The sequence below is a fragment of the Scyliorhinus torazame genome, chromosome 3 (assembly GCF_047496885.1).
Source record: "Scyliorhinus torazame isolate Kashiwa2021f chromosome 3, sScyTor2.1, whole genome shotgun sequence".
In the NCBI taxonomy this organism is placed as follows: Eukaryota; Metazoa; Chordata; class Chondrichthyes; order Carcharhiniformes; family Scyliorhinidae; genus Scyliorhinus; species Scyliorhinus torazame.
The window spans coordinates 76,906,930-76,920,742 of record NC_092709.1 but is presented as its reverse complement, the minus strand read 5'-3'; the positions used below and the strand labels follow the sequence as shown (position 1 = coordinate 76,920,742).

At 48.7% G+C, this 13,813-nt stretch overlaps 1 protein-coding gene across 2 annotated transcripts; it reads right to left on the bottom strand.

Annotated features, from left to right (window-relative positions):
- Positions 1-1,516: 1,516 nt before the first annotated feature.
- tifa (TRAF interacting protein with forkhead associated domain) lies at positions 1,517-8,793 on the bottom strand. 2 transcript variants are annotated; one of them, XM_072495882.1, is made up of 2 exons: positions 8,623-8,793; positions 1,517-3,086 (listed from the first exon to the last, which is right to left on the bottom strand). In XM_072495882.1, the coding sequence occupies exon 2, from the start codon at positions 3,082-3,084 to the stop codon at positions 2,500-2,502; it is 585 nt and encodes a 194-aa protein (XP_072351983.1). In that variant the 5' UTR covers positions 3,085-3,086; positions 8,623-8,793; the 3' UTR covers positions 1,517-2,499. The 2 variants fall into 2 exon arrangements, with proteins under 2 accessions (XP_072351983.1, XP_072351984.1); XM_072495883.1 differs by lacking the exon at positions 8,623-8,793 and adding an exon at positions 8,120-8,563.
- Positions 8,794-13,813: the final 5,020 nt, after the last annotated feature.

Genomic DNA, 13,813 nt, shown 5'->3' with positions numbered 1-13,813 from the left:
TGCCGTGAGCGGCTGCTGACGCTCCCGCGCATGCGCCGCCCGGTAGTCATTTCCACGCCAGCTGGCGGGGCACCAAAGGCCTTTCCCGCCAGCTGGCAGGGCGGAAATCAGTCCGGCGCGGGCCTAGCCCCTCAAGGTTAGGGCTCGGCCGCTCAAGTTGCGGAGGATTCCGCACCTTTGGGGTGGCGTGATGCCGGACTGATTTGCGCCGTTTTTGGCGCCGGCCAGCGGACATCGCGCCGATTACGTAGAATTCCGCCCCTTATGTCCGCTTCACAACTTACTTTCAGACATATCTTTGTGTCATCAGCAAATTTGGCAACTACCCCATCCACCCCTTCACCCAAGTAATTTATGTCAATTAGGAACAGTTGAGGTCTCAGCACTGATCCCTGTGGCACACCACTCATTACATCTTGGTAACCTGAAAACGACACAATTATGTCTACTCTCTGCTTCTTGTTAGCTAGCCAATACTATACATATGCCAATATGTTACCCCATACCATGAACTTTTATTTTCCGCAATTACCTTCGATGTGGCGTCTTATCAATTGTCTTCAAGAAATCTAAGTCCAGTACACCCACCCGTTCTGCTTTATCCACAGCACATGGGACTCCTTCTAAAGAATTCCGATAAGTTGGATAAACATGATTTCCCTTTCTCAAAACCATGGGTTTTTTTTAATATAAATTTAGAGTACCCAATTCATATTTTCCAATTAAGGGGCAATTTGGTGTGGCCAATCCACATCTTTGGGTTGTGGGGGTGATACCCACGCAGACACTGGGAGAATGTGCAAACACCACACGGACAGTGACCAGGGCCATGATCGAACCCGGGTACTCGCCGCTGTGAGACAAAAGTTTTGGCCACTGCGCCACCCGAAGCTTCTTTAATAATAGCTTCTAACATTTTCCCTACTGCAGATGTTAAACTAATCGGCCTGTTGTTTCCTGCTTTCTTTCTTCCTCCCTTTTTGAATAATGCAGTTACATTTCCTATCTTCCAATCTAATGGAACCTTCCCCAAATCTCAGGAGTTTCTCAAAATGAATACCAACACATCAATTTTGCCCCACAACAACTGGAAGAGAAAATATTACAATAGTGACTAGCAATGGAATGGTCTTTAAGACAGAGGGGGAAGTGGATGTTTTTAAAAAATATTACGCATGCCATGTTTATGAATTTTCCATAGTGTGCCATCTACATAATTAAAAAGTGGTAACTGACAATATAGAATGTTAATGTTATCTTGCATTCTGTTACTTCCCAATACAAGTTCACATAAGTTACACCGATTTGTTGAGAATACATTTTTTAAAATGGGAATTGAGGTGCTTTTTTTGTGTGCAAATAAACAATGTAAAAATTCCAAACAAAACTATTTCCCAAAGACACCTATTGTCTGATACGAGGGAATAATTTACAAAGTAAATTGTGATCATTTGGATTGATTTAACGGAAAATTACAATGGAAAGGACTCCAATATAAAGTACCGCCTACATCACATAATTTATACCTTATTTTTAATATCCAACAATACAAAGACAGATCACTTAAAACTACCGCTGTCTCTTGACAATAGTAAAGCAATAAACATTTGGAGGTTGTTTTGTCTATCCTTTAGAACCAGAGGGAAATACACAGCTGGAGAGGAAGTAGACCAGTGGGATTATTTTTCTATTCCTTTAGCAAAAGGCTGCACAGGCATAATACCTGTACAATTCTACAGTTTGCATTTCTGAATTTTGGAAACATACAGCCAGTAAAATACAATTATGGAAACAATAGAGTAGTATGGTTAACAAATATCAATCTTAGCACTTCTATGTTTACCTGCAGCATTACAATCATGAATGCTTCAATTTAAATGATTCTTAAATATTTGATGTCATGCACTTGCACTGACGATGGCCTGGAATTTGTGGTGGCAATAACAATGGTGCTGTCTGCGACCATCGTGATTGCAAATCATTGAGGCCTCACAACTAAGTGGTATGCACAAGCTGCAGCAAGTAAATCCAGAAGTGGCAGCAGACCAATCTACGCTACTCCGAAGGCCTCGCCACCTCAATCACTGACTTGCAGGTTCAAACGGTGGGTACTGAAAAAGTAAGAAATTGGGCTAATTGCCCACTTAATAACAATCTATTCGCACAAGAAACATTTTTGGGCTGTTGCTTTGCCTCTGACCCCAATGTCCAGCTCAATACATTCCAGAGTATTTAATAAACAGGAAAATTCCACGAGGATAAAACAATAGTTTCAGTGCTGGATAAATAATGTCAACAGTGATTCATCTCAGTATATGGATGACTGAAGCAGCTAACCTAATATAGAATGGAAATTCTGTCTCATCATTGCAACTACAATCAAGCAATTTATTAGTCATTTATTGCTATGCCCACAGATCACAGATTATTTGATTAGCACACGCAGAATGGCTCAAATTTCTACTCATGCTGTCTAGCAAGTTATCTTATGGCACCAATTCATTTCATTTCATTTTCATCAATTTCAACTGCAGTCTGAAATTGGCTTTCAGGAGCTGGAGCATTTACAATATTCAAAACGCCAATTTCAGGTACAGGTTGTGTTAGGGTCTCCACATTGATCTCTTGACAAAATGGAACTAGGGAAAGTTTGATGAAGATTTCAAAGTGTTCCCTGGCTTCCCCGTCATCTTTTTCTAGATAGAACTGATAGTCACCAAACCGTAAAACACACTTCCTTGGTAAATCGATCTTATTGAGGTGATCCAGAATTTCATTATTGACACACAGTTTAGTCCTCAAGCTTGTATTTTTGATTTCAAAACAGAGTTCTGAGCTCTCGTTGTGTCGGAAAGCTTGGATGACGAACTGCATTCGAGAGGCACGTTTGTCCATTAGGGGAAAATGACATACTTTTGTATCGCGGCCAAACTTTATCATTTCTTCAGCTCGGTACTTCTGTTTCTCAATGCAATTCAGGGAACTAAATACCACTGCCTGGGGGTGGTAAACATTGATAATGAGACAGGTAATGGTCTCTTCAGTGTCAGCATTTTCAAAAGACATTGTGTTGCACGTTGACATTTCTGCAAAAGCAATAATAATCATTATTGTTTCCCATCAATCCAACAATAGCTGCAATGCAGAAATACATCAATGACTGTGAAATGATTTGAGAGTTCTGAGGTATGTGAATGGCAATGTATAAATGGAAGTGTTTCCATTTTATACATTGGCATCATAAGTGCACCGGACAAACAATTCATCCATGCAATCTAATATTTGAGACATTTAAACTCAAAAATGAACTCAGCACTCTTAAAAGCTCTTTAATGGAACAGCCAATGTCCAGTAAACAGCTCCTTTGTTTCCCTTTTTAAGCAAATACTAGATTTTTAGTACCAGCTTTGTGAGTTGCCACAAACTGAAATCATTAATGCTGTTAACTGTTTAAGCCTGTTCAAAGTGGAATTACTGCGCAGTAACAGAAAAGCAAACAAACCTACCCATAATTATACCATAGAATCCCTACACTGCAGAAGGAGGCCATTGGGCCCATCAAGTCTGCACCGACCCTCCAAAAGAGAATCCCACCGAGGCCCACTCCCCCGCCCTATCCCAGTAACCCCACCTAACCGTCACATCTTTGGACATTAAGGTGTAATTTAGCATGGCTAATCCACCTAACCTGAACATCTTTGGACTGTGGGAGGAAACCGGAGCAGCAGAAGGGAACCCACGCAGACAGTCATTCCAGGCCAGAATCAAACCTGGGTTCCTAGCGCTGTGAGGTAACAGTACCTTCGTGCCACCCACAGTTAATGTTACCCACAGAATCTGTAGAATAGATTAAAGTGCTAACATAAGAGTTTCCTCAAGGCAGCAACTGGTTAACCGTTCTGACAGAACTTAAACAAAAGATTCAGTGCTTGTACCATTGAAAGAATTTGGTAAGATTCCGATACATTTTAACAAGAAGCTTCAGCTGGAATATTGTGTTCAATTCTGGACACCACAGTTTCAGAAGGATGTCAAAGCCTGAGCGAACGTACAGAGATTTATTAGAATGGTGCCAGGGATAAGGAACTGATTATATGGAGAGACTGTATAAATTGAGGTGATGGTCCTTGGAGGGAGGAAGGTAAAGAATAAATTAGATAGAGGTGTTCAAAATCATTAATTATTGCGATAGAATAAAAAGGGATAAATTATTTTCAATGGCAGAAGGTTCAGTAACCAGAAGACATCTGAAGAGCTATGAGAAAAGAGCAAGGAAGTTGTTAGGGTAGGCCTAACAACGTGCCAATGCAAGTTTTTTTAAAATATAAATTTAAATGTGCAGGGTAGGTGGATTGGTCACACTAAATTGCCCCTTAATTGAAAAAAATGAATTGGGCACTCTAAATTTAAAAAATAAAATCTGAGGAAGGATGTTCTTGCTATGGAGGGAATGCAGTAAAGGTTTACCAGGCTAATTCCTGGGATGGCAGATCTGTCATATGAGGAGAGACTAAGTCTCTTAGGATTATATTCATAAGAGTTTAGAAGAGTGAGAGGGTATCTCATAGAAACTAACAAAATTCTAACAGGATTAGACAGGGTAGATTCAGAAATAATGGTGGGGGAGTCCAGAACTAGGGGTCACAGTTTGAGGATAAGGGATAAACCTTTTAGGACTGAGGTGTGGAGAAATTTCTTCACCCAGAGAGTGGTGAATCTGTGGAATTTGTTGCCACAGAAAGTAGTTGAGATCAAAACATTGTCATTTCAAAAGGGAATTAGATATAGCTCTTGGGGCTAAAGGTATCAAGGGGTATGGGGGGGAAGGCAGGATCAGGATATTGAACTTGATGATCAGCTATGATCATAATGAATGGTGAAGCTTCTATTGTCTATGTTTCTATGTTTCACTACAATTAGATAGTGTGATGTAATATAAATGTGTCCAAGTGCCTACGTCAGATTTAATGTGGAACATACGACTTTAGTACTAGGATTAGTCTATCCGAGCCTGATCCACCATTCCCAACAAGGAAAAAGAACATTAAAAACAGAAAGTGCAGGGGGGAAATCAGCAGGTCTGGCAGCATCTATGCTTGAACACTGCGGGAGGCAACATCACACACAGCAGCCAACATCCAAACACCCAGGGGATGGAACACAGCTCCAGGAACATATCCACGGCCAGAGTGTGGGTGGGTGCCATGGGTAGAGGGTATGCCTGGAGAGATGGGCGAAGGGTTCGGAGGTTAGCCCGCCTTGAGGAAGAAGGTAACAGAGGCATCATACTGGTTGTGCACAAAGGTGCTCATTGTGTTTGACAATTCCCCATGCTGCTGATGGTGCGCCTCCTTCCCCACCCCCAACCCCCTCACCTCCTACCTACCCTCCCAACCCCTCCCTCGGTGCCCTCAGTGATCCTTGATGTCCTTTGCCCTTCTAGCTCTACCACTACGTCTTAGTGTTTCCCCAGGATGCACATCTGAGGTGGAGGCAGCCAGCTGCTTACCTCATCCCGTGGCCTTTGATTCCCTGGGTGGGCGTCCTCTGGGGTCAGAGGGCCCTGGCTCACTTTGCAGCACATGCAAAGCTGGCCACCATTGCCACTCCCTGGGACTCGTCTAGGTTTGTGTATAGGGCCCTGAAATTCACCTTGGGACGGAGGGACAGCTGGTTCAAGCCCCGGCTGTCCCTGGCGGTTCCCCATGGTCCACACCATCATGTTGACGTCCTTGGCGATACTCCTCAATGATTGGGACAAGCTCTGCAGTGCCTCAACAATGCCCACCTGCGATTGCGACAGGCTCCACAGTGTCTTGGCCATTCCCATCTGAGAGCGGGACATGTTCCGCAGAACTGCATCAAGGTCAGCCTGGTACTGGGTGACATCCCCCAGTGAAGTGGATATTCTGTCGAGACCCTCAGCCATGGCCGTCACAGACTGCGCAACGCCTCAGACACTTTCACCCTTCACTAATGGTGTTGACGTTGTGCACCAGGCTCTCCACTGCGGTCGCCACCCTAGCCATGTTGGCCTCGGTATCATGCATTGCCAGCGACATCTCCTGCGTCCGTAGCCTTTGGGACTCCTTCAAGCAGCTATTGATCTGCTGGAGTGACACTGACATCTCCCTCTGAATGTCCCAGCTTCTCCCTAATGTCTCCATCAGCCCCGGGTAACCCTGTTCCACAGGCTCAGCATCAGGCTGGGACCCAGCTTGGGCCAGGGATCCAGCAGACCTCTGACTGCTGTCTCGCCTGGGGGTTTCTGCCTCCACCTGATGGACATCAGCAGCAGTGTGGTGCTCAGCAGATTGTGCCCCCGAAGCCTGACCAGTAACATTTCCCACTGAGGTGCGTGTATCTGAGCTGGTGAAGGGTGGGGATGACAGCTGTGCCGCGACTATTACGGTGGCATCCTCGGAGCTCTCCTCCAAGGTGTTCTCCTCAGAGTCAGGAGAGGGTGCCATCCAGGATGAGCCAGCACCGTCCGCTGGAGGACCTGTAGAAGAATGATCATGTGGTTAGTGGGAGGGATGGGTCAGTCAGTAAGTCAATAACACCCGTTGACAGGTCCCCTGGATGGAGCCTGGTGATTTCCCACCTCTGGGGCTTCCACCAGCCCTGTCACCTCCAGGGCCCACTTCTCGAAGGAGGTGAGGATTCTTAGGTTTGGCACACCAGCGCCAGTCTTAGCCTTCTCCTGGCAATTATAGGAGAGCTTTTCCGGAGGAGACAAAGAGGGCATCGTTAGCCATATGCGTGGTTCACAGTAGTGGGAGAGGGGTTGTTAAGGGTTGGAGGGAGGATTGGGGGTCACATGGAGAATTGGGGGTGGATGGTCCCTTGGGGACGGACAGGTCTCGGGGCGGGGGGGGGGGGGGGGGGGGGGGGGGGGGGGGCATTAGTGTCTACTCACTCATGCTGCCCGGTGTAGGTCATTGACCTTCTTCCTGCACTGGAGGCCAGTCCTCTCGGTCACATTCCCAGCAGCCACCACCACATCCCAGGCAGCACTAGCTGTCCTAAGGCTAACCCTCCGGGACCCTCGGGGAAACAGGACGTCCCTCCTGCCTCCACGGTGTCTAGGAGCCTCCCCAGGTCAGTGACTCCGAATCTTAGGGCTGGTCTCCTGGGCACAATTGTTGCGAACTGGCTGGGGTTGGCTGAGCAAGTGTAGCTTAAGTGCTGCTCCACCTTGTTCGCGGGGGGCTGGCGAACGCGGTGGCCGAATCCATTTGCGGCGTGAAGCTCTTGAGGCCTCGTTAAGTAGACCAATCAACGTTGAATAGCTTTGCCTGCCTCGCTGGGCTGAGCGCCGGGAAGCTCGCAGAAATTCCCGCTTGCCACAACACTTGGAAATCTTTCTGGAGAATCAGGCCCAATATGTTACTAGGAGAACAAATGCCAATGCTCAGTGAAAGCAAACTTTTGATCATGTGACAGATGGTTCTGTGGGGGAGGGGGGAACAAATGTTACTTGTTTTCCCTAAACTGCAATGCATTTTCATTGTAGAATAAATATATTCTTCAGCAAATTATCATAGAATATTCCAAAGTAATTCAATTTTCTTAGTTAAAATGAGTTCAACTAATGATGAAAAACATGCATTTCTATTCCATCATAACCAGTTGCTGCCAATGGAAAACTCGTCCCACTCCCCCACCCTATCCCCATAACCTCACCATGTTTGGACACTAAGGGACAATTTGGCACAGCCAATCCACCTAACCTGCATATCTTTGGGACTGTGGGAAGAAACAGGAGCACAGAGAAAACCCAGGCAGACGCGGGGAGAGCATGCAAACCCCAGACAGTCAGTCACCCGAGGGCGGAATTGAACTGGGTGCCTCGCGCTGTGAGGCAGCAATGCTACCCACTGTGCCGGGCTTATACCATACTGGGAAAGAATCTGGTACACACACAAGCCAAATCTCAGCTACTGGCCAGGATACCAATGCTCCACGATAACATTAGGGTTGCCATTAGCGGCTACAACAACATGCTTATGAATATTCATTATTTTAGAAAACCGCACAGCTGCCAAACGTGACTTTAAAAAAAAAAGCCCTGCAATGGATCAGTGGGCACAGGCGCAATAAAGTAAACCGTACAAACCACGGAACGTTTCCGGCTTCGCTTCCAGGGTGGGTGATGAATTTAGCCCGAGGAGCCCACGGCCTGGGGAAGGGGTTAGTGAAGTCAGATCGACATTCCTGCGACTGATGGTAATTCTCAAAGCAAAAATGCAGCTCAGATCTTCTAAGAGAGAACGAAACGCAGAGCTTACATGGCTGTTTTCCTTTACGTTCGAAAGAAAGGGGGCTTGAGGGGGAAATAGTTACTAGAAGATTAAAACTTTTGAAAACCCAAATGTTAAAGCTGCAATGAAAACGTTTTTTTAAAAACTCCGAATCAGGCACGGTTAAATTCTCTGGGACTCCGGATAATTTAAACCGTACTGAGACAGTCGATCCTGTAGCCTGATAGATAAATAAATAAATAAAAATGCAACGCATGAATGAGGGAATCTTGGGGAACGATAGTGCAGTTATGCCGTTGAACAGTGCAGTCTGTTTGCGCGGTCTTCGCGCTGCTGTTTCCAGTCGCCAGTTACCAACCTTGGGAGTCACTGCTAGCCTCAGGAATGTCAGATAATTCATACAGCGAAAATCCGCACCATTCACCACGCCACTGATGCTGAGGAGACGACACAAGTATTGTTCACCAGTCACCAACCTCAGTCCGGTAAATATAGCTCAGAATGGTTCCCTCTGATGGACATCTGAGTTTTCAAATCAGCGCAGTGTCTCTGTGATTGACAGCTTCCTGTCCTTCCTTTTTAAAAACACAGCTTTCTTCACAATGGGGAATTACACAGCTGCAGTAATGGGATATTCCACTTGAACAATGTCAATTTTCTTGATCACAGTAAGAAGTCTTACAGCAGCAGGTTAAAGTCCAACAGGTTTGTTTCGAATCACTAGCTTTCGGAGCACTGCTGCTTCCTCAGGTGAATGAAGAGGTAAGTTCGAGAAACATATAAAAAGACAATGTCAAAAATCCAAGACTATCCTTTGATGGCGAGTCTTTGCAGGTGATTAAGTATACAGGAACGGACGGAGCCCCTGGAGAGAAGGACAAACAAAGAACAAAGAAATGTACAGCATAGGAACAGGCCCTTCGACCCTCCAAGCCCGTGTCGACCATGCTGCCTGACTAAACTACAATCTTCTACACTTCCTGGGTCCGTATCCCTCTACTCCCATCCTATTCATATATTTGTCAAGATGCCCCTTAAATGTCCCTATCGTCCCTGCTTCCACCACCTCCTCCGGTAGCGAGTTCCAGGCACCCACTACCCTCTGCGTAAAAAACCTGCCTCGTACATCTACTCTAAACCTTGCCCCTCTCACCTTAAACCTATGCCCCCTAGTAATTGACCCCTCTACCCCAGGGAAAAGCCTCTGACTATCCACTCGTGTCTATGCCCCTCATAATTTTGTAGACCTCTATCAGGTAGCCCCTCAACCTCCGTCCTTCCAGTGAGAACAAACCGAGTTTATTCAACCGCTCCTCATAGCTAATGCCCTCCATACCAGGCAACATTCTGGTAAATCCCTTCTGCACCCTCTCTCAAGCCTCCACATCCTTCTGGTGGTGTGGCGACCAGAATTGAACACTATACTCCAAGTGTGGCCTAACTAAGGACAGTTTTGTTGATCCCAGCAGATGTGCATCTAGCGCTGGTTTGATTTGTGACGGCAGATGCCGATCAACAACTATGGGAATCACACTCAAAGCTCCAAGAAAATCATTTGGCGCGCTGGGGAGTAAGATTTGAGAAGGGAGCGGGAGGTTCAGGGGGCAGCTCTGAGGTGGAGGTGTGGTATTTTTAAAGGATGGGCTTGCAGACCACGGAGGTGTAAACAAATAAGAGTTTTATTTTAAAAGCATTTACTCCACAGGTTGTTAAGATCGACTGCCCCTAAACGGCCAGGCCTCATCAATATGTCACATGATCAAACTCTTAAAGTGACCTTGTTCCAACTAGGAACAAACATGAATACACACTTTCCTCCCCCTTCACAGGAGAGGAGCCTGCAATGAAACACAATATAACATTAACAATCAAAACTTACAATATGAACAATTAATAAACACAATAGTGAGACTTCCGGGTGCGGGTATGCAGAGCTAGGTCGCATATTTGGTAGCTCCCGCTTGGAACGGACTTTTGGGCTCTTTTACAGGGCCCCCACTGCATTTGTTTGACATTTCCCGGTGTGGTAAGAAGACTGCGGCATTCCCCTGACAGTGTCCCCCACGAATGTTATGTCTTTTGGCTACCAGACCCGGCAGAAACAGTAAAAGATTTGGCTTTGGCTGCAGGTTTAGACAAAAGCCTCTTCCAGCATGCAGGCGGGGGAAGGGCAAGCTTAAAGCTGCAATCTGACTTGACTCTATCAAAGGTGAATTCTAGCAGCAGAGGGAACAACTGTGAAACGGTCTACCATGGCCATTGAAGAAGCAGGGACGAGGCTTCCGGTGGCGGGCATGGAGGAGTAGGTCGCGCATTCGGCAGCTCCCGTCTGGAACTGACTCTCAGACCTTTTTCAGGAGTTTCCATAGACTTTTTAAACGGACCAGAAGTGTAACGGCCAAAGGAGCGGCACTGTATCAACGGGAGAAGCGAGGGAAAGAAAACAAATTGGCGGCTGCCAGGGACAAAGGGGAGCTGCAGGAGTTCATCAAGCGCTGCTTCGAGGAGCAGCGCGAGGAGATGCGCAAGGAGATGTTGGCGCCTATGCTTTCGGCAATTGAAGGACTCGGGATCACCCAGAAGGCCCACGAGGTTAAGATCCAGGAGGTAGAGAAAAGAGTCAGCCAGAACGAGGACGAGCTCTTGGGCCTGGCGGTGAGAGTGGAGCAGAATGAGGCGCTACACAAGAGGTGGGCGGGAAGACTCGAAGACCTGGAGAACAGGTCGAGGAGAAAGAATCTGCGAATCCTGGGTCTCCCTGAGGGAGTGGAGGGGGCTGATGCCGGGGCATACGCGAGCACGATGCTCGAGGCGATGATGGGCACGAAGGCCCCTTCGAGGCCGCTGGAGTTGGACGGGGCACATCGGGTGCTGGCGAAGAAGCCCCAGGCAAATGAGCCGCCAAGGGCGATGGTGGTGAGGTTCCACCGGTTCACGGACAGAGAGTGGGTCCTGAGACGGGCCAAGAAGGAGCGGAGCAGTAAGTGGGACAATGCAGAGATCCGAATATACCCGGACTGGAGCACGGAGGTTGCAAAGCGGAGAGCGGGTTTCAACCGGGCCAAAGCGGCGTTGTACCGGAAAGAAGTGAAATTCGGAATGCTGCAGCCAGCGCGACTGTGGGTCACATACAAGGGCCAACACTATTACTTTGAAACGCCTGAAGAGGCGTGGACCTTTGTACAAGCCGAAAAGTTGGACTCTAACTGATGGTTTGTGAGGATAGGGGGGATGTTTGAGGTTTGATGTGTGATGGTTGTTGTATATAGGGGATCAATCACGCGCAGGAAATGTTACATGGGCTGGGGGAGAGAGACAAGGCCGCGACAGGAGCTGCGCCAGAGGGGGCGGAGCGGGCTTTGGAAAGCGCGGGGTGTTTTCCCGCGCGCAGGAAGAAAGGCGGGAAGGGGAACGAAGGAATGCATATAGATTGGGAGACTCCCACCCGGGGAGGTCAATGGGACAGCGGGGGAAGCCGGGGTCAGCAGGCGTCAGCTGACTTACGGGAGTGACATGGGGGGAGCAAAAAAGCTAGACAGGGGTCTAGCGGGGGGAGGGGAGGGGGGAAGGTGGGGGGGAAAGGGTTGCTGCTGCACTGGCCGAAAGGGAATGGGACACAGAAGAGGTGGTCGGGACGGGGATCCCCCCTCTGGGGGACTGGAGGGTGAGGGAGGCGTGGACACGGGACTGGCCCAGAAAAGGAGATGGCTAGTCGGCGGGGCGTGAGAGCCCCTCCAATCCAGCTGATAACGTGGAATGTGAGGGGCCTGAATGGGCCGGTGAAGAGGGCTTGAGTGTTTGCGCACTTAAAGGGACTGAAGGCGGACGTGGCCATGCACCAAGAGACACACATGAAGGTGGCGGACCAGGTCAGGCTAAGAAAGGGATGGGTAGGACAGGTATTCCACTCGGGACTGGACGCGAAGAATAGAGGGGTGGCAATATTGGTGGGAAAGCGGGTGTCATTTGAGGCCAAGACTATTGTAGCGGACAATGGAGGGCGATATGTAATGGTGAGCGGTCGGCTGCAAGGGATGTGGGTGGTGTTGGTAAACGTATACGCCCCGAACTGGGATGATGCAGGATTCATGAAGCGCATGTTGGGGCGCATTCCGGACCTGGAGATAGGAGGCCTGATAATGGGAGGGGACTTCAATACAGTGTTGGATCCAGCACTAGACCGCTCCAAATCAAGGACTGGAAAGAGGCCGGCGGCGGCCAAGGTACTTAGGGGGTTTATGGATCAGATGGGGGGAGTGGACCCATGGAGGTTTGTAAGGCCGCAGGCCAGGGAATTTTCTTTCTTCTCCCATGTACACAAAGCCTACTCCCGGATAGATTTCTTTGTTCTGGGTAGGGCGCTCATCCCGAGGGTGGAGCGGACGGAGTATTCGGCTATAGCTGTTTCGGACCATGCCCACACTGGGTGGAACTGGAGCTGGGAAAGGAGAGGGACCAACGCCCGTTGTGGCGGCTGGATGTGGGACTGCTGGCGGACGAGGTGGTGTGTGGGAAGGTGAGGGGGTGTATCGAAAGGTACTTGGAGGCCAACGACAACGGGGAGGTGCGGGTGGGGGTGGTATGGGAGGCGTTGAAGGCGGTGATCAGGGGAGAGCTCATTTCCATTAGGGCTCATAGGGAGAAGACAGAGAGCATGGAAAGGGAGAGGTTAGTGGGGGAGATTTTGAGAGTGGACAGGAGATACGCAGAGGCCCCGGAGGAAAGATTACTTGGGGAAAGACGACGGCTCCAGACGGAGTTTGACCTGTTGACCACAGGGAAGGCGGAGGCACAGTGGAGGAAAGCCCAGGGGGCGACCTACGAGTATGGGGAAAAGGCTAGTCGGATGCTGGCACACCAGCTCCGTAAGAGGATGGCAGCGAGGGAAATAGGGGGAGTCAAAGATGGAAGGGGAGCCACGGTTTGGAGTGCGACGAAAATAAACGAGGTATTCAGGGCCTTTTATGAAGAGCTGTACAGATCCCAGCCCCCAGCGGGGGAAGAGGGGATGAGACGATTCCTAGATCAGCTGAGATTCCCGAGGGTGGAGGAGCAAGAGGTTGCTGGTTTGGGGGCACCAATTGGGTTGGAGGAGCTGAGCAAGGGTTTGGGGAGCATGCAGGCGGGGAAGGCCCCGGGACCGGACGGATTCCCGGTGGAGTTCTACAGGAAGTACGCAGACCTGTTGGCCCCGCTACTGGTGAGGACCTTTAATGAGGCAAGAGAGGAGGGGACCCTGCCCCGGACAATGTCGGAAGCAACAATTTCTTTGATCCTAAAGCGGGACAAGGACCCACTGCAATGTGGATCGTACAGGCCGATCTCGCTCCTCAATGTGAATGCAAAGTTGCTGGCAAAAGTGCTGGCCACGAGGATCGAGGACTGTGTCCCGGGGGTAATCCACGAGGACCAGACTGGATTTGTAAAGGGCAGACAACTAAACACCAATGTGCCGCGGCTCTTAAACGTGATAATGATGCCATCGGAGGAGGGAGAGGCGGAGATAGTGGCAGCTATGGACGCGGAGAAGGCCTTTGACCGAGTAGAGT

What these genes read in the sequence shown, in the direction of transcription:
- tifa (XM_072495882.1), bottom strand. Translation starts at nt 3,084, where the DNA reads ATGTCAACGTGCAACACAATGTCTTTTGAAAATGCTGACACTGAAGAG.